We start from the raw sequence: 26,904 nt of genomic DNA, 5'->3' as shown, positions 1-26,904 counted from the left end.
TGTGTACCACTCTAACACACTGCGGTAACACACTGTGTACCACTCTGCAGCAGAAGCTGGAGGCGGAGGCCTTGGATCCAGAGTCCAGAAGGTTCCTGGAGCGTCTGATCAAACTGGGCCAGAGGAACGGCCTCCACCTGCCCAAGGAGACCCAGGAGGTACGGGCCAGGAGGCTAGGAGGAGGGCTAGGAGGGCTAGGACGAGGGCTAGGACGAGGGCTAGGACGAGGGCTAGGACGAGGGCTAGGACGAGGTCTAGGACGAGGGCTAGGAGGAGGGCTAGGAGGGCTAGGAGGAGGGCGAGGAAGAGGGCGAGGAGGAGGGCTAGGAGGAGGGCTAGGAAGAGGCTAGGAGGGCTAGGAGGAGGCTAGGAGGGCTAGGAGGAGGGCGAGGAAGAGGGCGAGGAGGAGGGCGAGGAGGAGGCCTAGGAAGAGGCTAGGAGGGCTAGGAGGAGGCTAGGAGGAGGCTAGGAGGGCTAGGAGGAGGCTAGGAGGGCTAGGAGGGCTAGGAGGAGGGCGAGGAAGAGGGCTAGGAGGAGGGCTAGGAGGAGGGCGAGGAAGAGGGCTAGGAGGAGGGCTAGGAGGAGGGCGAGGAAGAGGGCTAGGAGGAGGGCTAGGAGGAGGCTAGGAGGCTAGGAGGAGGGTCAGGACCTAGGAAGGGGTGAACATTGTGGTGGTGAAGGGGTGAACATTGTGGTGGTGAAGGGGTGAACATTGTGTTTCTCTGCAGGAGATCAAGAGCATCAAGAAGGAGCTGAGCAACCTGAGCATCGACTTCAGCAAAAACCTGAACGAGGACACCACCCGCCTGGGCTTCACCCGCGAGCAGCTCGGTGAGTGCCTCCACCTCTACACCTCCACCTCACACCACCACCACCTCCACACTACACCACCCGCCTGGGCTTCACCCGCGAGCAGCTCGGTGAGTACCTCCACCTTACACCACCGCCACACTACAGCTCCACACTACACCACCACCTCCACACCACCTCCACACCACCACCACATCCACCTCCACACTACACGACCACCTCCACACCACCACCACCACCTCCACCTCCGCACTACACCACCACCTCCACCTCCTCACTACACCACCACCTCCGCACTACACCACCACCTCCGCACTACACCACCACCTCCACCTCCGCACTACACCACCACCTCCACCTCCGCACTACACCACCACCTCCGCACTACACCACCACCTCCGCACTACACCACCACCTCCACCTCCGCACTACACCACCACCTCCACCTCCGCACTACACCACCACCTCCGCACTACACCACCACCTCCACACTACACCACCACCTCCACCTCCACACTACACCACCACCTCCACACTACACCACCACCTCCACACTACACCTCCGCACTACACCACCACCACCACCTCCGCACTACACCACCACCTCCACCTCCGCACTACACCACCACCTCCGCACTACACCACCACCTCCACACTACACCACCACCTCCACCTCCGCACAACACCACCACCTCCGCACTACACCACCACCTCCACCTCCACACTACACCACCACCTCCACACTACACCTCCGCACTACACCACCACCACCACCTCCGCACTACACCACCACCTCCACCTCCGCACTACACCACCACCTCCACCTCCGCACTACACCACCACCTCCACACTACACCTCCGCACTACACCACCACCTCCACACTACACCTCCGCACTACACCACCACCTCCACACTACACCTCCACCTCCGCACTACACCACCACCTCCGCACTACACCACCACCTCCACCTCCGCACTACACCACCACCTCCACACTACACCACCACCTCCGCACTACACCACCACCTCCACACTACACCAACACCTCCGCACTACACCACCACCTCCACCTCCGCACTACACCACCACCTCCACACTACACCACCACCTCCGCACTACACCACCACCTCCACACTACACCAACACCTCCGCACTACACCACCACCTCCACCTCCGCACTACACCTCCACCTCTACATGTGTAGTGACAACATGCAGTGACTGAGGTTCTGTCTTGTTGTGTTGTTTCATTCTGAGGCTGTGTTGTTTCAGTCTGAGGTTGTGTTGTTTCAGTCTGAGGTTGTGTTGTTTCAGTCTGAGGTTGTGTTGTTTCAGTCTGAGGCTGTGTTGTTTCTGTCTGAGGTTGTGTTGTTTCAGTCTGAGGTTGTGTTGTTTCAGTCTTAGGCTGTGTTGTTTCAGTCTGAGGTTGTGTTGTTTCAGTCTGAGGTTGTGTTGTTTCAGTCTGAGGTTGTGTTGTTTCAGTCCGAGGTTGTGTTGTTTCAGTCCGAGGTTGTGTTGTTTCAGTCCGAGGTTGTGTTGTTTCAGTCCGAGGCTGTGTTGTTTCAGTCCGAGGCTGTGTTGTTTCAGTCCGAGGTTGTGTTGTTTCAGTCCGAGGTTGTGTTGTTTCAGTCCGAGGTTGTGTTGTTTCAGTCTGAGGCTGTGTTGTTTCAGTCTGAGGCTGTGTTGTTTCAGTCTGAGGTTGTGTTGTTTCAGTCTGAGGTTGTGTTGTTTCAGTCTGAGGTTGTGTTGTTTCAGTCTGAGGTTGTGTTGTTTCAGTCTGAGGCTGTGTTGTTTCAGTCTGAGGCTGTGTTGTTTCACTCTGAGGCTGTGTTGTTTCACTCTGAGGTTGTGTTGTTTCACTCTGAGGTTGTGTTGTTTCACTCTGAGGTTGTGTTGTTTCACTCTGAGGTTGTGTTGTTTCAGTCTGAGGTTGTGTTGTTTCAGTCTGAGGTTGTGTTGTTTCAGTCTGAGGTTGTGTTGTTTCAGTCCGAGGTTGTGTTGTTTCACTCTGAGGCTGTGTTGTTTCACTCTGAGGCTGTGTTGTTTCAGTCTGAGGTTGTGTTGTTTCAGTCTGAGGTTGTGTTGTTTCAGTCTGAGGCTGTGTTGTTTCAGTCTGAGGTTGTGTTGTTTCACTCTGAGGTTGTGTTGTTTCACTCTGAGGTTGTGTTGTTTCAGTCTGAGGTTGTGTTGTTTCAGTCTGAGGTTGTGTTGTATCACTCTGAGGTTGTGTTGTTTCACTCTGAGGTTGTGTTGTTTCAGTCTGAGGTTGTGTTGTTTCAGTCTGAGGTTGTGTTGTTTCAGTCTGAGGTTGTGTTGTTTCAGTCTGAGGTTGTGTTGTTTCAGTCTGAGGTTGTGTTGTTTCAGTCTGAGGTTGTGTTGTTTCAGTCTGAGGTTGTGTTGTTTCAGTCTGAGGTTGTGTTGTTTCAGTCTGAGGTTGTGTTGTTTCGGTCTGAGGTTGTGTTGTTTCGGTCTGAGGTTGTGTTGTTTCAGTCTGAGGTTGTGTTTCAGCCTCAGGTTGTGTTGCCTCAGTGTGCGTTGTGTTGTGCAGGCGGCCTCCCAGAGGACTTCCTGGGCTCTCTGGAGGTGGAGGGCGCCATGCTTCAGGTCTCTCTGAAGTACCCGCACTACTTCCCCACCATGAAGAAGTGCTGGAACCCCGAGACCCGCAAGGCCCTGGAGAACGCCTTCAACTCCCGCTGTCAGCAGGTGAAGCTCCACCCTCACACCTCCACCCTCCACCTCCTCCTCACACCTCCACCTCCTCCTTACAACTCCCCCTCACACCTCCACCTCCCCCTCACACCTCCACCCTCCACCTCCCCCTCACACCTCCACCCTCCACCTCCCCCTCACACCTCCACCCTCCACCTCACACCTCCACCCTCCACCTCCTCCTCACACCTCCACCTCCTCCTTACAACTCCCCCTCACACCTCCACCGCCCCCTCACACCTCCACCGCCCCCTCACACCTCCACCCTACGCCTCCACCCTCACACCCCCACCCTCCACCCTCCACCTCCCCCTCACACCTCCACCCTCCACCTCCCCCTCACACCTCCACCCTCCACCTCCCCCTCACACCTCCACCCTCCAACTCCCCCCTCACACCTCCACCCTCACACCTCCACCTCCCCCTGACAACTCCAACCTCCCCCTCACACCTCCACCCTCCACCTCCCCCTCACACCTCCACCCTCCCCCTCACACCTCCACCCTGACACCTCCATCCTCACACCTCCACCCTCCACCTCCCCCTCACACCTCCACCTCCCCCTCGCACCTCCACCTCCCCCTCACACCTCCACCCTCCACCTCCCCCTCACACCTCCACCCTCCACCTCCCCCTCACACCTCCACCCTCCACCTCCCCCTCACACCTCCACCCTCCACCTCCACCGTCACACTTCCCCCTCACACCTCAACCCTCACACCTCCATCCTCCACCTCTCCCTCACACCTCCACCCTCCCCCCCTCACACCTCCACCCTCCACCTCCACCCTCCACCTCCACCACACCGCCCTCACCCTTCGTTGTGCTCCCCTACAGGAGAACTCGTCCATCCTGAAGCAGCTGGTGTCGCTGCGCGGCCAGAAGAGCGCGCTGCTGGGCTTCAGTACGCACGCAGACTTTGTGCTGGAGATGAACATGGCCAAGTCCGGGCAGAAGGTGGCCGGCTTCCTTGGTGGGTGTCCTCAGGTCCCTGGTGGGTGGAGGAGGAGGAGGAGCCGTGTCTGGGTGAAGCTGACCTGAGGTGTGTTGGTTCCAGAGGACCTGGGCCGTAAGCTGAGGCTGCTGGGCGAGGAGGAACGGGCGGTGCTACTGCAGCTGAAGGAGAAGGAGTGTGAGAAGAGGGGGCTGGCCTTCGACGGACAGCTGCACGCCTGGGACACGCGCTACTACATGACCCAGGTGGGGCTGCTTTGATCTGGCTCAGTCTGGTGTGTTCTGGTTTGATCTGGCTCAGTCCGGTGTTATCTGGTTTGATCTGGCTCAGTCTGGTGTGTTCTGGTTTGATCTGGCTCAGTCGGGTGTCATCTGGTTTGATCTGACTCAGTCGGGTGTTATCTGGTTTGATCTGGCTCAGTCCGGTGTTATCTGGTTTGATCTGGCTCAGTCCGGTGTTATCTGGTTTGATCTGGCTCAGTACGGTGTTATCTGGCTCAGTCCGGTGTTATCTGGTTTAATCTGGCTCAGTCCGGTGTTATCTGGTTTGATCTGGCTCAGTCGGGTCCTCAACTGGTAGACACTGATTAAATTAGTAGACGTGGTGGTGCAGGTGGAGGAGCTGAGGAGTACATGTTGTTGTGGTGGGGGTGCAGGTGGAGGAGCTGCACTACGCGGTGGACCAGAACCAGCTGAAGGAGTACTTCCCGATGGAGGTGGTTACGGAGGGCCTGCTGGCCATCTACCAGGAGCTGCTGGGGCTCTCCTTCCAGCTGGTGGCTGGCGCCCCCGTCTGGCACCCCGACGTCACCCTCTACTCCGTCACCGACCGCGCCTCCTCCGCCCTGGTGGGCCAGTTCTACCTGGACCTCTTCCCCAGGTGAGGTTCTGGTTCTACCATTCAGACCAGGGTGATAAAGGAAGACCTGCTCTGTCCCGCGGCCCAGTAGAGACTAGTGAGAGGAGTGATCCTGAGGAGTGATAGTGAGGAGTGATGGTGAGGAGTGATGGTTAGGAGTGATGCTGAGGAGTGATGGTGAGGAGTGATGGTTAGGAGTGATGGTGAGGAGTGAGGAGTGATGGTTAGGAGTGATGCTGAGGAGTGAGGAGTGATGGTGAGGAGTGATGGTGAGGAGTGATGGTGAGGAGTGAGGAGTGATGGTGAGGAGTGAGGAGTGAGGAGTGATGGTGAGGAGTGATGGTGAGGAGTGAGGAGTGATGGTGAGGAGTGAGGAGTGATGGTGAGGAGTGATGGTGAGGAGTGAGGAGTGATGGTGAGGAGTGATGGTGAGGAGTGATGGTGAGGAGTGATGGTGAGGAGTGATGGTGAGGAGTGAGGAGTGATGGTGAGGAGTGATGGTGAGGAGTGATGGTGAGGAGTGATGGTGAGGAGTGAGGAGTGATGGTGAGGAGTGATGGTGAGGAGTGATGGTGAGGAGTGATGGTGAGGAGTGAGGAGTGATGGTGAGGAGTGAGGAGTGATGGTGAGGAGTGATGGTGAGGAGTGATGGTGAGGAGTGAGGAGTGATGGTGAGGAGTGATGGTGAGGAGTGATGGTGAGGAGTGATGGTGAGGAGTGATGGTGAGGAGTGAGGAGTGATGGTGAGGAGTGATGGTGAGGAGTGATGGTGAGGAGTGAGGAGTGATGGTGAGGAGTGATGGTGAGGAGTGATGGTGAGGAGTGAGGAGTGATGGTGAGGAGTGAGGAGTGATGGTGAGGAGTGATGGTGAGGAGTGATGGTGAGGAGTGATGGTGAGGAGTGAGGAGTGATGGTGAGGAGTGATGGTGAGGAGTGATGGTGAGGAGTGAGCAGTGATGGTGAGGAGTGATGGTGAGGAGTGAGGAATGATGGTGAGGAGTGATGGTGAGGAGTGATGGTGAGGAGTGATGGTGAGGAGTGATGGTGAGGAGTGATGGTGAGGAGTGAGGAGTGATGGTGAGGAGTGATGGTGAGGAGTGATGGTGAGGAGTGATGGTGAGGAGTGATGGTGAGGAGTGATCCTGATGCTCTGAGGAGTGATCCTGATGCTCTGAGGAGTGATCCTGATGCTCTGGTCCGGCCTCAGGGAGGGGAAGTACGGGCACGCCGCGTGCTTCGGCCTGCAGCCCGGCTGCCTGCTCCCGGACGGATCGCGGCAGATGTCGGTGGCGGCCATGGTGGCCAACTTCAGCAAGCCCACTGCGGCCGGCCCCAGCCTGCTGCAGCACGACGAGGTCGAGACCTACTTCCACGAGTTCGGACACGTCATGCACCAGCTCTGTGCTCAGGTACAGATCCCCTGTCCACTCACCCTCTCCACACAGCGCTTCCTGTCTGACTCACCCCAGGGGCGGGGCTCTGACGGCTGTGATGTCACTTCCTCAGGCGGACTACGCCATGTTCAGCGGGACCCACGTGGAGCGGGACTTCGTGGAGGCGCCGTCCCAGATGCTTGAGAACTGGGTGTGGGAGGCGGAGCCTCTGAGGAGGATGTCGCGCCACTACAAGACAGGAAGTCCCATCCCCGACGTTCTATTGGACAAACTCATCAAGTCCCGCCTCGCAAACACTGGTCTGTCACCTCTTACCTGTCTCACTCCTCTTACCTGTCTCACTCCTCTTACCTGTCTCACTCCTCTTACCTGTCTCACTCCTCTTACCTGTCTCACGCCTCTTACCTGTCTCACTCCTCTTACCTGTCTCACTCCTCCACAGGTATGATTAACCTGAGGCAGATCGTGCTGGCCAAGGTGGACCAGGCCCTCCACACCCGGCCCGGCCTGGAGCCTGCAGACGAGTACAGCCGCCTGTCGGCTGAGATCCTGGGGGTCCCTGCCTCGCCAGGTCTGTCTCACCCTCTCACCCTCTGGCACCAGCACTCACTCACTCACTCACTCACTCACTCACTCACTCACTCACTCACTCACTCACTCGCTCACTCACTCACGGCGTCTCACTCACTCACGGCGTCTCACTCCGCTGTCTGTCTCACCCTCACTCACCCATCAGTTGTGTGATCAAGTAGACGATGTTAAAAGTGGTTTGGCCGTCCTCTGACCTGTGGTTGACCTGTGGTTGACCTGTGGTTGACCTGTGACCTCTAGGGACCAACATGCCGGCGACCTTCGGCCACCTGGCCGGGGGCTATGACGCCCAGTATTACGGCTACCTGTGGAGCGAGGTCTTCTCCATGGACATGTTCTACAGCCGCTTCAAACAGGAGGGCGTCATGGAGCCCAAGGTACTGATACATGGAGCAATACATTCAGTATTAAATCAACACACTACAGGTACACTCATTTACAATATATTTATGTTCTACTTCTAGGTGGGTATGGACTACAGGAAGTGTATTCTGCAGCCTGGCGGCTCATTGGACGCCTCAGAGATGCTCCGGAAGTTTTTGGGGCGTGAACCAAAACCGGAAGCCTTCCTGCTGAGTAAAGGGCTAGGCCCCGCCCCCTGCCCCTGCTGACCAATCACAGCCCGCTAAGGAGGAAATGACTCGCTGTAGAAAATACAATGTCTTGGTGAAAAAATATCAATAAATAAATGAGTGCACCTTGAGTCTCTGTGTTTGTGTGTTTGTGTAGGTAGGTAGATAAGGGCTTACATTCTTTTTCGACAAATGTAACCAACAAACCACTAAACCTAACCCTAACCAACAAACCACTAAACCTAACCCTAACCAACAAACCACTAAACCTAACCCTATCCAACAAACCACTAAACCTAACCCTATCCAACAAACCACTAAACCTAACCAACAAACCACTAAACCTAACCCTAACCAACAAACCACTAAACCTAACACTATCCAACAAACCACTAAACCTAACCCTAACCAACAAAACACTAAACCTAACCCTAACCAACAAACCACTAAACCTAACCCTATCCAACAAACCAGGTTTGCAAACGTATCAGCGGTCTGTTGTGTTGTTGAGCCTCGATCGGTTTTGACAGTTTGTCTGTATCAAGAGACACCAGACACACACCGTCAGGAGACACCAGACACACACCGTCAGGAGACACCAGACACACACCGTCAGGAGACACCAGACACACACCGTCAGGAGACACCAGACACACACCGTCAGGAGACACCAGACACACACCGTCAGGAGACACCAGACACACCGTCAGGAGACACCAGACACACTGAGAAAACACTAAAATAATTATTCATGATAATGTGATAGAAAACATGTAGCTAACCCAGTACCTCAACTTAACCATATCTAACTGATTACCTACACTTATTATCCCTCACCTAGTACCTTAACTAACCAGCTGTAACCTAGAAAGAGTTCAGAATGCGTCCACTAGTCTCCATTAGAACAGAGCTCGCCCCCTGGTGGAGACGGCTGAACAGGACGCTCCCCGCCGAGCAGGGGAGCCCACTGGGTGGGGGGGCTCCACCCGCGGGCCTCCACCCGCGGGCCTCCACCCGCGGGCCAGCTGGGAGGACCTCAGGCTGTGTTGCAGAGAGGCAGAGCTCTCCAGCTCCTCCAGGAACAACAACTCAACTCGTTAAGGAAACCCAGATGTGTCCCTCCCCAGAGGTCTGCGGGCGGCTCCTTGTTTACCAGCTGCTCCCTGCTCCGCCCGCCTCCACCCGGCCCTTCATAGTGACACCGTCACCAGGGAGCAGGTGGATCACCTGTGCCCCAAGGAGGAGGAGCTTGGTCTAGCCGCGCGCCGCTCACTCCTGCTGTCTCAGAGCTTCACTTAACAGATGATTAGTAGAGCAGACAACCTCCTTAAGAGCACATCCTAAAGACCAGAGCACCTCCTAAAGACCAGTGCACCTCCTAAAGACCAGAGCACCTCCTAAAGATCAGAGCACCTCCTAAAGACCAGAGCACCTCCTAAAGACCAGAGCACCTCCTAAAGATCAGAGCACCTCCTAAAGACCAGAGCCCCTCCTAAAGACCAGAGCACCTCCTAAAGATCAGAGCACCTCCTAAAGACCAGAGCACCTCCTAAAGACCAGAGCACCTCCTAAAGACCAGCGCACCTCCTTAAGCACCTTGAGGAGGTGGTTGAGGACTCGGGTATGAGGCAGAGGAGGATGGATAAGATGAGTCTGGACCAGGAGATGTTGGATGTCCTGAGGGGCAGAGCTACCGGGAGGCAGACCCCCTCCAACATGGTGCGAGTCTTCATCTCCTCCACCTTCAGCGGTAAGCAAAGAACTAGTTCACACCTAGTAGAGGAATACACCTTCACCCCCGATAGGAGCATATCTAAAGGACTGTCTAGAGGACTGTCCTGTCCTCTAGATACCAGCCATGTCCTCTAGATACCAGCAGTGTCCTCTAGCTACCAGCAGTTTCCTGTCCTCTAGATACCAGCAGTGTCCTGTCCTCTAGATACCAGCAGTGTCCTGTCCTGTAGATACCAGCAGTGTCCTGTCCTCTAGATACCAGCAGTGTCCTCTAGGTACCAGCAGTGTCCTCGAGATACCAGCAGTGTCCTGTCCTCTAGATACCAGCAGTGTCCTCTAGGTACCAGCAGTGTCCTCGAGATACCAGCAGTGTCCTGTCCTCTAGATACCAGCAGTGTCCTCTAGATACCAGCAGTGTCCTGTCCTCTAGATACCAGCAGTGTCCTGTCCTCTAGATACCAGCAGTTTCCTGTCCTCTAGATACCAGCAGTGTCCTGTCCTCTAGATACCAGCAGTGTCCTGTCCTCTAGATACCAGCATTGTCCTGTCCTCTAGATACCAGCAGTGTCCTCTAGATACCAGCAGTGTCCTCTAGATACCAGCAGTGTCCTGTCCTCTAGATACCAGCAGTGTCCTGTCCTCTAGATACCAGCAGTGTCCTGTCCTCTAGATACCAGCAGTGTCCTGTCCTCTAGATACCAGCAGTGTCCTGTCCTCTAGATACCAGCAGTGAGAGGCGTGTCTTTCTGGAGAAGGCGTTTCCAGAAGTCAGGAGTTTCTGCAGCAGTCTGGGGCTGGTCTTTCAGGTGAGTCTCCCTCACTGAACCCCACTGAACCCTAACCCTACTGAACCCCACTGAACCCTAACTCTACTGAACCCAACTGAACCCTAACCCCACTGAACCCTAACCCTACTGAACCCCACTGAACCCTAACCCTACTGAACCCTAACCCTACTGAACCCTGAACCCTACTGAACCCCACTGAACCATACTGAACCCTAACCCTACTGAACCCCACTGAACCCTAACCCTACTGAACCCTGAACCCTACTGAACCCTACTGAACCCTAACCCTACTGAACCCCACTGAACCCTAACCCTACTGAACCCTGAACCCTACTGAACCCCACTGAACCCTAACCCTACTGAACCCTAACCCTACTGAACCCCACTGAACCCTAACCCTACTGAACCCTTACCCTACTGAACCCCACTGAACCCTAACCCGACTGAACCCCACTGAACCCTAACCCCACTGAACCCCACTGAACCCTGAACCATACTGAACCCTAACCCCACTGAACCCTAACCCTACTGAACCCCACTGAACCCTAACCCTACTGAACCCCACTGAACCCTAACCCTACTGAACCCTAACCCTACTGAACCCCACTGAACCCTAACCCTACTGAACCCCACTGAACCCTAACCCTACTGAACCCTAACCCTACTGAACCCCACTGAACCCTAACCCTACTGAACCCTACTGAACGCTGAAACCGAGTGAACCCTAACCCTACTGAACCCCAGTGAACCCTACTGAACCCTAACCCTACTGAACCCTAACCCCACTGAACCCTACTGAACCCTAACCCTACTGAACCCTTACCCTACTGAACCCTAACCCTACTGAACCCTAACCCTACTGAACCCTAACCCTACTGAACCCTACTGAACCCTAACCCTACTGAACCCTAACCCTACTGAACCCCACTGAACCCTAACCCTACTGAACCCCAGTGAACCCTACTGAACCCTAACCCTACTGAACCCTAACCCCACTGAACCCTACTGAACCCTACTGAACCCTAACCCTACTGAACCCTTACCCTACTGAACCCTACTGAACCCTAACCCTACTGAACCCTAACCCTACTGAACCCTACTGAACCCCACTGAACCCCACTGAACCCTGAACCCGAGTGAACCCTACTGTTGGAGCCATTTAGAGGTATTTTGTCTTGAATATTTTTAAGTAAATATATTTTGAGTGGCTAAAAGTATTAGTTATGAATTATAAAGTGTATGAAATATTAATCAAACTTTCATTCATACGTATATTTATGCATTTGGTGATGACGTGGTGATTAGTCCGTTGTGTCACCTGGGGAAGTAGGTGTGTCACGCTCTACCTGGAGCCTATTGGAGGCCCTCATATAGGGCAGGCTAATTACTGTAGTTCGGGTTTGGAAGGCAGATAGCCAACAGTTTTCTGACCACATTAGTTCGCATTATTATTGCATTATCGCATTAGTTCGCATTATTATCGCATTAGTCGCATTATTATCGCATTAGTCGCATTATCGCATTATTTCGTATTATTGGACACATTTTGACGGATTATTTTACATTGAAAAGCACTTTTTGTACAATACGAAGAACCCTGTTTTGGTCGCAAACAGTTAGGCGTTGTTTGGAGTTTTTATGTTTAGTTATTTCCTGGAAAGTCAACCGGAGTTATTGCTTAATAAATGAATCAACACCAAGTTAAACACTCTCTGTGCGTGCCTCCCAAGAAATGTGTGTCGGACTACCTCTGCCTCAGGAATACATAGGGCGAACAAAGGGTTCGCCACTTCACCTACTGAAGTAGGGTTCAGGGAGCCCTAACCCTCTCATAGTGAGAGCCCTCACCCTCTCATGGTGAGAGCCCTCACCCTCTCATAGTGAGAGCCCTCACCCTCTCATGGTGAGAGCCCTCACCCTCTCATGGTGAGAGCCTTCACCCTCTCATAGTGAGAGCCCTCACCCTCTCATAGTGAGAGCCCTCACCCTCTCATGGTGAGAGCCCTCACCCTCTCATGGTGAGAGCCCTCACCCTCTCATAGTGAGAGCCCTCACCCTCTCATAGTGAGAGCCCTCACCCTCTCATGGTGAGAGCCCTCACCCTCTCATGGTGAGAGCCTTCACCCTCTCATAGTGAGAGCCCTCACCCTCTCATGGTGAGAACCTGTGTGTGTGTGTGTGCGTGTGTGTGTGTGTGTGTGTGTGTGTGTGTGTGTGTGTGTGTGTGTGTGTGTGTGTGTGTGAGTGTGTGTGTGTGTGTGTGTGTGTGTGTGTGCAGGCGGTGGACCTGCGCTGGGGGCTGCAGGGTCCCAGCGGGGGGGATCACCGGGAGGCGGAGCTCGCCCTGAAGGAGATGGAGACGTGTGAGAGGACCTCGCTGGGACCCACCTTCATAGTGAGACCCTCACCCTCTCATAGGACACCTCACCCTCTCATAGGACACCTCACCCTCTCATAGGACACCTCACCCTCTCATAGGACACCTCACCCTCTCATAGATCACCCTCACCCTCTCATTAGACAACCTCACCCTCTCACAGGACACCCCCACCCTCTCATATATCACCCTCACCCTCTCATAGATCACCCTCACCCTCTCATAGATCACCCTCACCCTCTCATTAGACAACCTCACCCTCTCACAGGACACCCTCACCCTCTCATAGATCACCCTCAACCTCTCATAGGACACCTCACCCTCTCATAGGACAACCTCCCCCTCTCATGTGTGTGGCCCCTCCGCCTCTCATGTGCTTGGCCCCTCCCCCTCTCATGTTTGTGGCCCCTCCCCCTCTCAAGTGTTTGGCCCCTCCCCCTCTCATGTGCTTGGCCCCTCCCCCTCTCATGTGTGTGGCCCCTCCCCCTCTCATGTGTTTGGCCCCTCCCCCTCTGATGTGCTTTGCCCCTCCCCCTCTGATGTGCTTTGCCCCTCCCTCTCATGTGTGTGGCCCCTTCCCCTCTCATGTGTGTGGCCCCTCCCCCTCTCATGTGTGTGGCCCCTCCCCCTCATGTGTGTGGCCCCTCCCCCTCCCAGGCCCTGCTGGGCTCCCAGTACGGGGAGCGGCCGTTGCCCCGCCTCCTCCCAGAGCCTCTCTTTGAGGTCCTGGAGGCGGGGCTGACCCCCGACGACCTCCAGCTCCTCGGCCAATGGTTCCTCAGGGACACCAACGCCGTCCCGCCCACCTACGTCCTCCAGCCTATCAGGAGCCACCTCCCCTCTTACGGGGGGCCGGGGGCGGAGCGGGAGGCTAGCTCTGCCTCCTGGCGCTCTACCGAGGCGAGGCTACAGACGGCGCTCCGCCGCGCAGCCTCCGAGGCCCAGGTCAAAGGTCAGCTCACCGCAGAGCAGGCCCACCGCTTCTACCAATCAGGTGACAGCACGAACACACGCACGCACGCACGCACTAACAAGCACACACACAAAATGCGTCTCTGAGCCGGCATGTGTTCATGTGTTCAGCCCCCGAGGCTGAGATGACTGCAGGCCTGCTGGGGAGCGGAGCCCAGAGCCAGGGGGGCGGAGCCCAGAGCCAGGGGGGTGGAGCCCAGAGCCAGGGGGGCGGAGCCCAGAGGGACGCCCTGCTCTTCATCAGAGACGCCCCGCGGCCGGCGGCGAGGGAGGGGCCTAAGCGCGGCCTGGCCCGCCTCCTGGCGGCGGCGGCGGCGGCGGAGGGCGGGCTGGACCCAGAGGCCCGGGCGCTGCTCCTCGACCTGAAGGCCCGGCTGTCGGCCGCGGGCCCCCGGGGGCCCCCGGCGCTGCACCGCCACAGCCTGGAGCTCAGCGGGGGGACGGTGGACCCCCGGCGCCGCGACCACGCCGCCTACCTGGAGGTGCTCTGCGGCCAGCTGGTGGCCCACATGAAGGGCCGCATCACCCGGCTCCTGGAGGAGCAGGGGGCCCCCGGGGGCCGGGGGAGCTGGGGCCGGCCCCCGGGGGGAGAGCGCTCCCGGCTCCTGGAGGAGGTCAGCCGCCACGCTCTGGAGGGGCTCCGGCGCTCCCAGGAGCTGTGCGGGCGGGAGGGGCTGCTGGGCCGGCTGAGCCTGGCCCTGTGGGAGGCCTCGGCCGGCCCCCACGGGCCCCTGGTCCTGCACGGGGCCCCGGGGGCCGGCAAGACCACCCTGCTGTGCCGGCTGGCCCGGGAGCTGCTGGGCGTGCTGGGGCCCGGGGCCGTGGTGGCCCTGCGGTTCCTGGCCCCCGGCAGGGGGGCCCGGCCCGACGTCGGGGCCCTCCTCCACAGCCTGGCCCTGCAGGTGAGCCTGGCCTTGGACCTGCCCCCCCCCGGCCCGCCGGGCCCCCAGGCGGACCGGCTGCGGTCCTTCCAGGCCCTGCTGGCGGCGGCATCCCGGCGGGGGGAGTCCCTGGTGCTGATCCTGGACGGCGTGGACCTCCTCTCCGCCGAGGACCTCCACTGGCTGCCGGCCGCCGTCCCGGCCAACGTCCACCTGCTGCTCTCCGCCGCCAGCGCCGCCCCGGTCCTGGGGGCCCTGCGGGACCGGCTGGGGGCCGGGGCCCTGGTGCCGGTGGACGGGCTGACCCTGGAGGAGGGCCGGGAGGTGGTGCGACGCGCCCTGAGCTCCGCCCGCAGGACGCTGACGGAGGAGCAGCGGGAGGTGGTGCTGAGCAGCTTCCAGAAGACGGGCAGCCCGCTGCACCTGCGGCTGATCCTCTGGGAGGCGCTGCGCTGGACCTCCTACACCCCCCCCGCCACGCTGAGGCTGGGGGCCGACCTGCCGGACATGATGGCCCTCATCCTGCTGTCCCTGGAGGACCGGCACGGCCGGCAGCTGGTGGCCTCCGCGCTGGGATACATCGCCCTCAGCAGGTCGTCACTAACCCTGACCCTGACCCCGACCCCGACCCTGACCCCGACCCCCACCCTGACCCTGACCCTGACCCCCACCCTGACCCTGACCCCGACCCTGACCCCGACCCCGACCCCGACCCCCACCCTGACCCTGACCCTGACCCCCACCCCGACCCCCACCCTGACCCTGACCCTGACCCTGACCCTAACCCTGACCCCGACCCTGACCCCGACCCCGACCCTGACCCCGACCCCGACCCTGACCCCGACCCCCACCCTGACCCTGACCCCGACCCCGACCCCCACCCCGACCCTGACCCCGACCCTGACCCTGACCCTGACCCTGACCCCGACCCTGACCCCGACCCTGACTCTGACCCCGACCCCGACCCTGACCCCCACCCCGACCCCCACCCTGACCCTGACCCTGACCCCGACCCTGACCCCCACCCCGACCCCCACCCCGAACCCGACCCCGACCCCGACCCTGACCCTGACCCTGACCCCGACCCTGGTTCTCCTGGTCTTGCTGGTTCTACTGGTTCTCCTGGTGCTACAGTACTGGTCCACTGGTCCTCAGGTGCGGGCTGCTGGAGGCGGAGCTGTGTGACCTGCTGTCCCTGGACGATGAGGTCCTCTCGGAGGTGTACCGCCCCGCCCCCCCTGAGCGGCCCTCCCCCCTGCGCCTCCCCCCCCTGCTGTGGGCCGGCCTGCGCCTGGACCTGGGCCCCCTGCTGCTGGAGGGCTGGGCCCAGGGCCTGGTGCTGCTGGACTTCAGATACCAGTAACACAACTCACCAACCAACCCATGACTAACCTCACTCACCATCCCTAACTAACTCATTACTAACCTATCCTAATTATTAGTGTGTGTGTGTGTGTGTGTGTGTGTGTGTGTGTGTGTGTGTGTGTGTGTGTGTGTGTGTGTGTGTGTGTGTGTGTGTGTGTGTGTGTGCAGACAGCTTTGTGAGGCGGTCCGTGAGCGTTACCTAGGGGACCAGAGGAGGAACAGGATGTTGTCAGAGTACTTCCTGGGTCTGTGGAGCGGCAAGCTGAAGCCTCTGGCCCTCCCCCCCCGCACCCTACTGCTGAGTGACAGGAAGGTACTACTACAGTACTACTACTACAGTACTACTACTACACACATACACGTACACACACGGCCTAGGCCAGTGAGAAGAGTGGCGAGCGGCTGTAGGCCTACATTAAAATCATCATCAGCCTACGTTCTCCCTTTCAGGTCCGAACAGGCTATTCTCATTACTAGAGTTTACTCCCTGGTGCCAACCCCCCCCCCATTAATCAAGGCTTGGGACCGGCACCTAGTTGAGCTGGCATGCCCCCTTAAATGGCTTGGTTAGCCCCGCCCATAGCCCCGCCCCACATTACTGAAGGCTGAAGCCTCTGCCAGTACTACTACTGCTATAGCACTACTACTAGTACGGTACTACTACTACAGTACTACTACTATAGTACTACTACTACAGTACTACTACTATAGCACTACTGCTATAGCACTACTACTAGTACGGTACTACTACTACAGTACTACTACTATAGTACTACTACTACAGTACTACTAGTACGGTACTACTACTACTACAGTACTACTAGTACGGTACTACTACTACAGTACTACTACTATAGTACTACTGCTATAGCACTACTACTAGTACGGTACTACTATTACAGTACTACTACTATAGTACTACTACTACAGTACTACTACTACAGTACTACTACTATAGTACTACTACTACAGTACTACTGCTATAGCACTACTACTAGTACGGTACTACTACTACAGTACTACTACTATAGTACTACTACTATAGTACTACTACTACAGTACTACTGCTACAGTACTATTACCACAGTACTACTACTACTACAGTACTACTGCTATAGTACTACTACTACTACAGTACTACTACAATAGTAATACTACTACAGTAGTAAGTAAGTAAGTAAGCTTTATTTGTACAGCGCCTTTCACAAACCAGGGTCACAAGGCGCTTCACAATATTGCCACACAATCACCCATTCATACACACATTCATACACCGACGGCGGAGTCAGCCATGCAAGGCGACAGCCAGCTCGTCGGGAGCAGTTAGGGTTAGGTGCCTTGCTCAGGGACACCTCGACACTCAGCTAAGAGGAGCCGGGGATTGAACCAACAACCTTCAGGTTAGCAGCCAACCCGCTCTACCTCCTGAGCTACTGCCGCCATTCGGCACCTGGTATTCCCAGGCGGTCTCCCATCCAAGTACTAACCAGGCCCGACCCTGCTTAGCTTCCGAGATCAGTGTTACTACTACTACAGAATTAATACAGTACTACTACTACTACAGTACTACTACTATAGTGCTACTACAGTACTGCTCTACAGTACTACTACAGCAGTACTGCTACTACAGTCCTACTACTATAGTACTACTACTACTACAGTACTATTACTATAGTGCTACTACTATAGTAATAGTACAACAGTACTACTACTATAGAACTATTACCAAACTACTAATACCTTACTACTACGATAGTAGTACTACATACTACATTACCACCTTACTGCCATTCCTCTGCTAAAGTACTACTATTACTGCAGTACTAATGAGATCAAGTCAGTGCTTGTTTACTACAGAGCTAACAGAGTACTGCCCATGCACTAGGCTACCTCATACAGCAGTACTAACCTTGGCTGGTACTCCAATAGAACTAAGGGACTGGTACCCTAGTACTGGTACCAAGTACTTGTACCAGTACTAGGTACTAGTACAGGGACCTAGTACAGCAGGACTATAGTACTAACCAGTACTAGCAGTACTCCATGGCAGTATGTGATTGGTTGGTCTGTTCCAGGTCCCGCCCCAACCGCTGTGGTTTGCTCCAGGATTGGCTAATATGAGGAAGCTTCAGGAGCTGCCCTATCAGCTGCTCCATGCTGGATTGTGGGAGGAGTTACAGCAAGAGGTCATTGGTATGACACATCCGTCGTGTACCGTCTAACCCCTACCTGCTCCTTAATGACCTGTCTCTGTACTGTCTAACCCCTACCTGCTCCTTAATGACCTGTCTCTGTACTGTCTAACCCCTACCTGCTCCTTAATGACCTGTCTCTGTACCGTCTAACCCCTACCTGCTCTTTAATGACCTGTCTCTGTACCGTCTAACCCCTACCTGCTCCTTAATGACCTGTCTCTGTACTGTCTAACCCCTACCTGCTCCTTAATGACCTGTCTCTGTCCTGTCTAACCCCTGCCTGCTCCTTAACGACCTGTCTCTGTACTGTCTAACCCCTACCTGCTCCTTAACGACCTGTCTCTGTACTGTCTAACCCCTACCTGCTCCTTAACGACCTGTCTCTGTACTGTCTAACCCCTACCTGCTCCTTAACGACCTGTCTCTGTACTGTCTAACCTCTAGCTGCTCCTTAATGACCTGTCTCTGTACTGTCTAACCCCCACCTGCTCCTTAATGACCTGTATCTGTACTGTCTAACCCCTACCTGCTCCTTAATGACCTGTCTCTGTACTGTCTAACCCCTACCTGCTCCTTAATGACCTGTCTCTGTACTGTCTAACCTCTAGCTGCTCCTTAATGACCTGTCTCTGTACTGTCTGACCCCTACCTGCTCCTTAATGACATGTCTCTGTACTGTCTGACCCCTACCTGCTCCTTAATGACCTGTCTCTGTACTGTCTAACCCCTACCTGCTCCTTAATGACCTGTCTCTGTACTGTCTAACCCCTACCTGCTCCTTAATGACCTGTCTCTGTACTGTCTAACCCCTACCTGCTCCTTAATGACCTGTCTCTGTACTGTCTAACCCCTACCTGCTCCATAATGACCTGTCTCTGTACTGTCTAACCCCTACCTGCTCCTTAATGACCTGTCTCTGTACTGTCTAACCCCTACCTGCTCCTTAATGACCTGTCTCTGTACTGTCTAACCCCTACCTGCTCCTTAATGACCTGTCTGTACTGTCTAACCCCTACCTGCTCCTTAATGACCTGTCTCTGTACTGTCTAACCCCTACCTGCTCCTTAATGACCTGTCTCTGTACTGTCTAACCCCTACCTGCTCCTTAATGATCTGTCTCTGTACTGTCTAACCCCTACCTGCTCCTTAATGACCTGTCTCTGTACTGTCTAACCCCTACCTGCTCCTTAATGACCTGTCTGTACTGTCTAACCCCTACCTGCTCCTTAATGACCTGTCTGTACTGTCTAACCCCTACCTGCTCCTCAATGACCTGCCTGTACTGTCTAACCCCTACCTGTCTCTGTACTGTCTAACCCCTACCTGTCTCTGTACTGTCTAACCCCTACCCCTCTCTGTACTGTCTAACCCCTACCCCTCTCTATACTGTCTAACCCCTGTATCAGGTAATGCAGACTGGCTCTACTGTAAGAGCAGGCTGTGTGGGATAGACAGTGTGATTGAGGATCTCCGGATGTGTGCTGACCTCATGAGCTGTACCCAGAGTGCACTGCTTCACGACACCCTACTGCTCCTCAAACCCGGAGCGGATCGGCTGGGCGGTCACATGGGTCAGTACAACCAATCAGATCACAGCTAATGTCACATTGGTCAGTACGACCAATCAGATCACAGCTAATGTCACATTGGTCAGTACGACCAATCAGAGCACAGCTAATGTCACATGGGTCAGTACGACCAATCAGATCACAGCTAATGTCATGTTGGTCAGTACGGCCAATCAGAGCACAGCTAATGTCACATGGGTCAGTAGGACCAATCAGAGCCCAGCTGACGTAGAGCAGCGTACTGATTGGTGCCGTCCGTCCACTCCCAGACAGAGCTCTGTTCTTCTCTGAGCTGGTGGGCCGCCTCCTCTCCCTGGGCGCCGCCTTCCCGTCTCTGATTGGCCGGTTGGTGGGTCAGTGTGAGGCGTGGCTCCTGTCCTGTGAGGAGCCCGTCCTGGTGCCCAAGAGCTCCTTCCTCGCGGCCCCCGGGGGCCCGCTGAGACACAGCTTCACCGGGGGCCGCACAGGTGGGCGCTCTACCGCTGGTCTCTCTCTCTACCGCCGGTCTCTCTCTCTACCGCCGGTCTCTCTCTCTACCGCCGGTCTCTCTCTCTACCGCCGGTCTCACTCTCTACCGCCGGTCTCACTCTCTACCGCCGGTCTCTCTCTCTACCGCCGGTCTCTCTCTCTACCGCCGGTCTCTCTCTCTACCGCCGGTCTCTCTCTCTACCGCCGGTCTCTCTCTCTACCGCCGGTCTCCCTCTCTACCGCCGGTCTCTCTCTCTACCGCCGGTCTCTCTCTCTACCGCCGGTCTCCCTCTCTACCGCCGGTCTCACTCTCTACCGCCGGTCTCTCTCTCTACCGCCGGTCTCTCTCTCTACCGCCGGTCTCTCTCTCTACCGCCGGTCTCCCTCTCTACCGCCGGTCTCTCTCTCTACCGCCGGTCTCTCTCTCTACCGCTGGTCTTTGAGTAACTGGTGTCCCTGTGTCACTGTTCTGTGTGTGTGTGTGCGTGTGCGTGTGTGTGTGTGTGTGTGTGTGTGCGTGTGCGCGTGTGCGTGTGTGTGTGTGTGTGTGTGTCTGCAGTGCTGTGTGTGTGTGTGTGTGGGGACCTCCTGGCCTCCGGTTCAGACGACGGCTCTGTGTTGATCTGGAGGCTCTCGGCCCTCAGCCTGCTGCACCTCCTCACACACACAGGTAGGCCTCTCACAGGTCCTCACACACACAGGTAGGCCTCTCACAGGTCCTCACACACACAGGTAGGCCTCTCACAGGTCCTCACACACACAGGTAGGCCTCTCACAGGTCCTCACACACACAGACAGGCCTCTCACAGGTCCTCACACACACAGGTAGGCCTCTCACAGGTCCTCACACACACAGGTAGGCCTCTCAGAGGTCCACACATACAGGTAGGCCTCTCGCAGGTTCTCACCCAGTCAGGTTGAGTTATAATAACATGTTACTAGGCTGTGTCTGGGGGAGTTATAATAACATGTTACTAGGCTGTGTCTGGGGGAGGTAATAACATGTTATCAGGCTGTGTCTGGGGGAGGTAATAACATGTTATCAGGCTGTGTCTGGGGGAGGTAATAACATGTTATCAGGCTGTGTCTGGGGGAGGTATTAACATGTTATCAGGCTGTGTCTGGGGGAGGTAATAACATGTTATCAGGCTGTGTCTGGGGGAGGTATTAACATGTTATCAGGCTGTGTCTGGGGGAGGTAATAACAGGTGACTGGGTGTGTACTTCTACAGCTGCTGTCCTGACCATTAAACTGATTGACAGCGGAACCGACTGTCTGTCATTGGCTGCTGACGGTTCTCTCAGGAGGTGGAGCCTGTTGTCCGGGAAACAAGTGTACTGTGTCCAATCAGCGATGGACCCTGACTCCGCCACCGCCTCCCTCCACCTATCACAGCAGACCGACCAGATCTTCATTTACACCAAGACTCAAGTAGATAAACCTGTGGTCATGTTATAGAAACAGCGTGCTGGCTGGGTTGGGTTCTAGGTGGTTCTATCATGGGTTCTCTGGTCCTTGTCTTAGTAGGTTCTGGTCCTGGTCCTGGTCTAGGGTTCTAAGTGGGTTCTCTGATCCTGGTCCTGGTCCTGGTCTCACTGTGGTCCTGGTCCGGGTCTAGGTGAGGTCCTGGTCCTGGTCTCACTGTGGTCCTGGTCCGGGTCTAGGTCTAGGTGAGGTCCTGGTCCTGGTCTAGGGTTCTAAGTGGGTTCTCTGATCCTGGTCCTGGTCCTGGTCTCACTGTTGTCCTGGTCCTGGTCTAGGTGAGGTCCTGGTCCTGGTCTCACTGTGGTCCTGGTCCGGGTCTAGGTGAGGTCCTGGTCCTGGTCTCACTGTGGTCCTGGTCCCGGTCTAGGTGAGGTCCTGGGCGCTGGGCTCCATGGCCCCGCTGCTGAACCTGTCCACCAGAGGGTCGGAGGTCCTGGGGCTCCTGGGGGCCGATGTGGTGACGCGGACCGGAGCCGGGGCCGTCCACATCGCCCAACAGGACCAGGGGTCACCGGGGGGCCAGGGGTCACCGGGGGGCCAGGGGTCACCGGGGGGCCAGGGGTCACCAGTGGTCTTGAGGTCACCAGAGGTCCTGAGGTCGCTGATGCTGCCCAGACTGGGTCGGGTTCTCCTTCTGACCGAGGACGGCCTCCTGCAGCAGGTGGGACTGGAGGACGGGCTGTAGAGGGTCAGTGCAGTCTGACACGCTGTGTGTAGTGTATCTAAGACCCTCCGGTGTCTCTCAGGTCTCCAGGAGTGGCCGACGGACTGAGACTCCTTTTCCCCTGATGCCTTGCTCTCTGTTCATGGCCACAGAGGATGAGAGGCTGCTGTTAGCAGGTGAGTGTCCTGTTCTCTAGTGTCCTGAAGCGCTGACTGGGGGGTCTACTGTAGTAGTACTGTACTGTAGTAGTACTGCAGTAGTACTGTGTAGTACTGTACAGTAATAGTACTGCAGTATTACTGTGTAGTACTGTCTTCTCCAGGATGTGAGAAAAGCCTGCTGGTGTTCAGCCTCCACGAGGAGGCCCAGCTCCACCAGGAGGCCCAGCTCCACCAGGAGGCCCAGCTCCACCATGAGGCCCAGGTCCTCAGCGCTTGTGTCTCCAGGGAATCTACACTGTTGGCCTCAGGCTCTGAAGACCACATCATCAGAGTGAGGACCCCCCCCCCCTCCCTCTCTCTCTGTTTCTCTCTCTGTTTCTCTCTCTCTTTGTGCCTCTCTCTCGCTCTCTCTCTCTCCCTCTCTCTCTCTCTCTCTCTCTCTCTCTCTCTCTCTCTCTCTCTCTCTCTGCCTCTCTCTCTCTGCCTCTCTCTCTCTCTCTCTCTCTCTCTCTCTCTCTCTCTCTCTCTCTCTCTCTCTCTCTCTCTCTCTCTCTCTCTCTCTCTCTCCCTCTCTATCTCTCCCTAACATGTGTATTACATGTATTTTATCATGTTTGAACATGTGTATAAACTTGTGTATCAATATGTGTGTTAACGTGTCTATTAACAGGTTATTAACATGTTATTAAAATGTGTATTAACGTGTTTATTAACATGTGTATCAACATGCATATTAACATGTGTATCACATTGTGTATTGACATGTTATTAACATGTTAATAACGTGTGTATTAACATGTTGTTTACATGTGTATTAATTCAATTCAATTCAATTTTATTTATATAGCCCTTAATCACCATTACAGTCTCAAAGGGCTTAACAGGCCAAATATTCATGACATCCCCCTTTACACAAGCTCCCAAACGGGCAAGAAAAAACTCCCTTGAAATCAGCAAGGAAGACATCTTGAGTCATATTAACGTGTTTATTAACATGTGTATTAACATGTGTATCAACATGTTTATTAACATGTGTATCAACATGTTTATTAACATGTGTATCAACAAGTTATTCACATGTGTATTAACGTGTTTATTAACGTGTGTATCAACATGTTATTAACATGTGTATTAACGTGTTTATTAACATGTGTATTAACGTGTTTATTAACATGTGTATCAACATGTTATTAACATGTTATTAACGCGTGTATTAATGTGTCCTCTGTAGGTGTGGGGCCTACCCTCCGGGGCCCTGCTGCAGCGCCTCCAGGGGTCCGAGGAGCCGGTCTCCTGGCTCTCCTTCCTCTCAGACGGGGGTCTGGTGTCCTGGTCCCGGGGGGACCAGAGGGTGGTCCTGTGGAGCCTGGACTCAGACCCCCGGACCAGACCCCCCGAGCGCCTCCCCCCCGGCTGCACCCTGCTGGGCCTCGCCAAGGACTGCAGCCGCGCCTACTGGGTCCACCCGGACCACCGCACCGAGGTGGTCTGCTGGGACACAGTCCACGGTGGGTCCACTAGTCCGGGCTGGTCTGTACTGTTCTGGTCCTGGTCCTGGTTTGGTCTGCTCTAGTCTAGTCTGGTCTGGTCTGGTCTGGGCTGGTTTGGTGTCTAATGTGGTCTGGGTAGTCCAGTAGTCTAGTAGCCTGGTGAGGGTCCCTGACCTCTGACCTCTGGTGAGGGTCAGCAGTCCCCTGGTGAGGCCCTCTGACCCCTGGTGAGGTCCCCTGACCCCTGACCTCTGTGCAGGGGGGATGTCAGACACCCTGGCGGTGTCGGCGGAGGTGGTCTGTCTGGAGCTGGCCCACAACAAGAAGCTGCTGTTCTGCGGCCTGAAGACCGGGACTGTCCTGATCTACCCCCTGGACCGGCCCCAGGAGACCCTGTGCCTCCCGCCCCCCGAGAGCCTCCCCCGGGTCCAGGCCCTGGCGCTGGACCCGGGGGAGCGCCAACTGGCCGCCGCCTACGAGGGCTCGCTGGCGCTGTTCGAGGTCACCACCCGGGACGGGGCCCCGTCCGTGGAGGGCCCGGTCCGGACCCTGATCCTGGACCTGCTGCAGGCCCCCGTCTCCTGCGCCGCCCTGCTGGCCGACGGGAGGCTGCTGTACGGGACGGCAGGGGGGGAGCTCAGCCTCTGGGCCTCCGGCGCCCCCCGAGGCCCCGCCCCCCAAGGCCCCTACCCGCGAGGCCCCGCCCCCCTGGAGGCTGCGCCTGGCCCCGCCCCCCTGGAGGCTGCTCCGGGCCCCATCACCTGCGTCCGGGCCGGTAACTCGGGGCTCCACGCCCTAGTGGCCTCGGGGGGCGGGGCCTCGGGGGGCGGGGCCTCGGGGGGCGGGGCCTCGGGGGGCGGGGCCTCGGGCCGGCTAACCCTGTGGTCGCTCAGCCCCCCGACGCTGGACCACACCATGGAGTACATCTCGCAGGTCAGTTAGCATGTAGGAGTTAACATGTAGATAACATGTAAGGGTTAACATGAGGGGGTAATATGTAGAGTTACCATGTAGGAGTTCACATGAGGGGTTACCATTGGGGGTTACCAATGGGGGGGTTAACATGAGGGGTTAACTTGAGGGGATAACACGAGGGGTTGACGTGTTGTTAACATCTAGGAGTTAACATATAGGGGTTACCATGAGGATTAACATGTAGGGGTTAACATGTAGTTAACATGAGGGTTACCATGAGGGTTAACATGTAGTTAACATGTAGGGGTTAACATGAGGGGTCAACATGTAGGGGTTAACATGAGGGGTTAACATGTAGGGGTTACCATGAGGGTTAACATGTAGTTAACATGTAGGGGTTAACATGAGGGGTTACCATGGGGTTAACATGTAGGGGTTAACATGAGGGGTTATCATGGGGTTAACATGTAGGGGTTAACATGAGGGGTTACCATGGGGGTTAACATGTAGGGGTTAACATGTAGTTAACATGGAGGAGTTAACATGTAGGGGTTACCATGAGTGTTAACATGTAGTAAACATGTGAACTAACATCTCATTGGTGTGTGGGCAGGAGGCGGCCGATGTTCGGGTTCTGTGTGCAGCCTTCTCAGAGAGCGACCAACTTGTGTTCACCGGCTCTCTGGACCGAACCATCAAAGTCTGGGACGTCGCTACAGGTACCATCCTCACACGCTACATCATGCTGCGACTGCTACATCATGGTACGACTGCTACATCATGCAACGACTGCTACATCATGATACCAACAGGCTACATTAAGCTTCCCAAACACAACATCAAGCTACGGCCGACTGACATGCTAAGTGCTCATGTGCTAATGCTTGAAGCGGACTGCAGTCTGACACCCCCCTCCCCCCCCCCAGGCCGGCTGCTGTTCCTCCAGCGCGTCGACCATGCCCCCGTCTCCATGCTGACCTACAGGAACGGCTTCGTGGCGCTGGGCCAGCGGGGGGCGGTCCTAAGGGAGGTGTTCCGCTGCCCCGCGATGCTGGGCCCGGACCACGCCCCCCTGAGGAGCGTCCGGGCTCGGTGCCGCCTCACGTCCCGGGAGAAGGCCCCGCCCCCCCGCAGGCAGACCCCCGCGCTGGACTTCGACTACAACCCCGCCCAGCTGAACTTTAACCTCCTGGGCATGGGCCATCCCTCCTCCACCACCTGCGTGGTGACGTAGAACCCAGGACCTCAGGGGAACCTCCACCTCAGAACCCCTCCCCAGAACCCCTCCCCAGAACTTCCACCTCAGAACCCCTCCTCAGAACCCCTCCCCAGAACCCCTCCCCAGAACCCCTCCTCAGAACTTCCACCTCAGAACCCCTCCTCAGAACCCTTCCTCAGAACCCCTCCCCAGAACTTCCACCTCAGAACCCCTCCTCAGAACCCCTCCCCAGAACCCCTCCTCAGAACCCCTCCCCAGAACTTCCACCTCAGAACCCCTCCTCAGAACCCCTCCTCAGAACCCCTCCCCAGAACCCCTCCTCAGAACTTCCACCTCAGAACCCCTCCTCAGAACCCCACCCCTAGAACCCCACCTCAGAACCCCTCCCCAGAACCCCTCCTCAGAACCCCACCCCAGAACCCCTTCATGACTACGATTCCGACCCAGACTCTGTTAGGCTCAGGGTGCTCTGAGGAGGCTCAGGGTGCTCTGAGGAGGCTTAGGGTTCGGCTCTTCCTGCAGGTCTCTGACTCATGCTGGGGTCGTAGCATTAGCATTAGCATTAGCATTATGTCTAGAATTATTTTTATTGATTGTAGTTTGACTGACAGCTGGAGCTCTGGAGAGTATCTCTCAGCTAGAACACGATGTACGATAGAACGTACAGAGAGGACATAAGTATGGGAGGATTACTCTGTACCATATACCAAGGGTAAGGCCGGACTTTA

General features: G+C 56.2%; 2 protein-coding genes across 4 annotated transcripts in view; both read left to right on the top strand.

The window, feature by feature from the left end:
* Positions 1-8,024, top strand: part of thop1 (thimet oligopeptidase 1) — a 10,831-nt gene extending 2,807 nt beyond the window's left edge. For 2 of the 3 annotated variants that reach the window (XM_030373198.1, XM_030373197.1), the window contains exons 4-14: positions 51-158; positions 729-831; positions 3,359-3,516; positions 4,360-4,495; positions 4,580-4,722; positions 5,133-5,356; positions 6,544-6,745; positions 6,843-7,029; positions 7,173-7,301; positions 7,562-7,698; positions 7,786-8,024. In XM_030373198.1, coding sequence (XP_030229058.1) covers positions 51-158; positions 729-831; positions 3,359-3,516; positions 4,360-4,495; positions 4,580-4,722; positions 5,133-5,356; positions 6,544-6,745; positions 6,843-7,029; positions 7,173-7,301; positions 7,562-7,698; positions 7,786-7,932 — 1,674 coding nt within the window. In that variant the 3' untranslated portion in view covers positions 7,933-8,024. The remainder of the gene's footprint in view (positions 1-50; positions 159-728; positions 832-3,358; positions 3,517-4,359; positions 4,496-4,579; positions 4,723-5,132; positions 5,357-6,543; positions 6,746-6,842; positions 7,030-7,172; positions 7,302-7,561; positions 7,699-7,785) is intronic. The other variant, XM_030373199.1, reaches the window with a different exon arrangement.
* A 1,492-nt stretch (positions 8,025-9,516) lies between these two features.
* Positions 9,517-26,290, top strand: nwd1 (NACHT and WD repeat domain containing 1). The gene is made up of 20 exons (XM_030372848.1): positions 9,517-9,643; positions 12,366-12,387; positions 12,550-12,571; positions 12,694-12,810; positions 13,450-13,848; positions 13,965-15,238; positions 15,801-16,004; positions 16,179-16,323; positions 18,086-18,203; positions 19,612-19,776; positions 20,043-20,269; positions 20,764-20,911; positions 21,474-21,697; positions 22,095-22,388; positions 22,474-22,567; positions 22,714-22,883; positions 23,784-24,060; positions 24,302-24,975; positions 25,571-25,676; positions 25,884-26,290. The coding sequence occupies exons 1-20, from the start codon at positions 9,517-9,519 to the stop codon at positions 26,189-26,191; spliced, it is 5,115 nt and encodes a 1,704-aa protein (XP_030228708.1). The 3' UTR covers positions 26,192-26,290.
* Positions 26,291-26,904: the final 614 nt, after the last annotated feature.

The sequence above is a fragment of the Gadus morhua genome, chromosome 12 (assembly GCF_902167405.1).
Source record: "Gadus morhua chromosome 12, gadMor3.0, whole genome shotgun sequence".
Classification (NCBI taxonomy): Eukaryota; Metazoa; Chordata; class Actinopteri; order Gadiformes; family Gadidae; genus Gadus; species Gadus morhua.
The sequence above is the reverse complement of the archived record's forward strand: the minus strand, read 5'-3'. Positions and strand labels throughout refer to the sequence as shown.

What these genes read in the sequence shown, in the direction of transcription:
- nwd1 (XM_030372848.1), top strand. Translation starts at nt 9,517, where the DNA reads ATGAGGCAGAGGAGGATGGATAAGATGAGTCTGGACCAGGAGATGTTG. An exon ending in TACTGCTGAGTGACAGGAAG is followed by an intron (nt 16,324 to 18,085) that starts GTACTACTACAG and finishes GGTCTGTTCCAG; the next exon opens with GTCCCGCCCCAACCGCTGTG. An exon ending in GTTACAGCAAGAGGTCATTG is followed by an intron (nt 18,204 to 19,611) that starts GTATGACACATC and finishes CCCCTGTATCAG; the next exon opens with GTAATGCAGACTGGCTCTAC.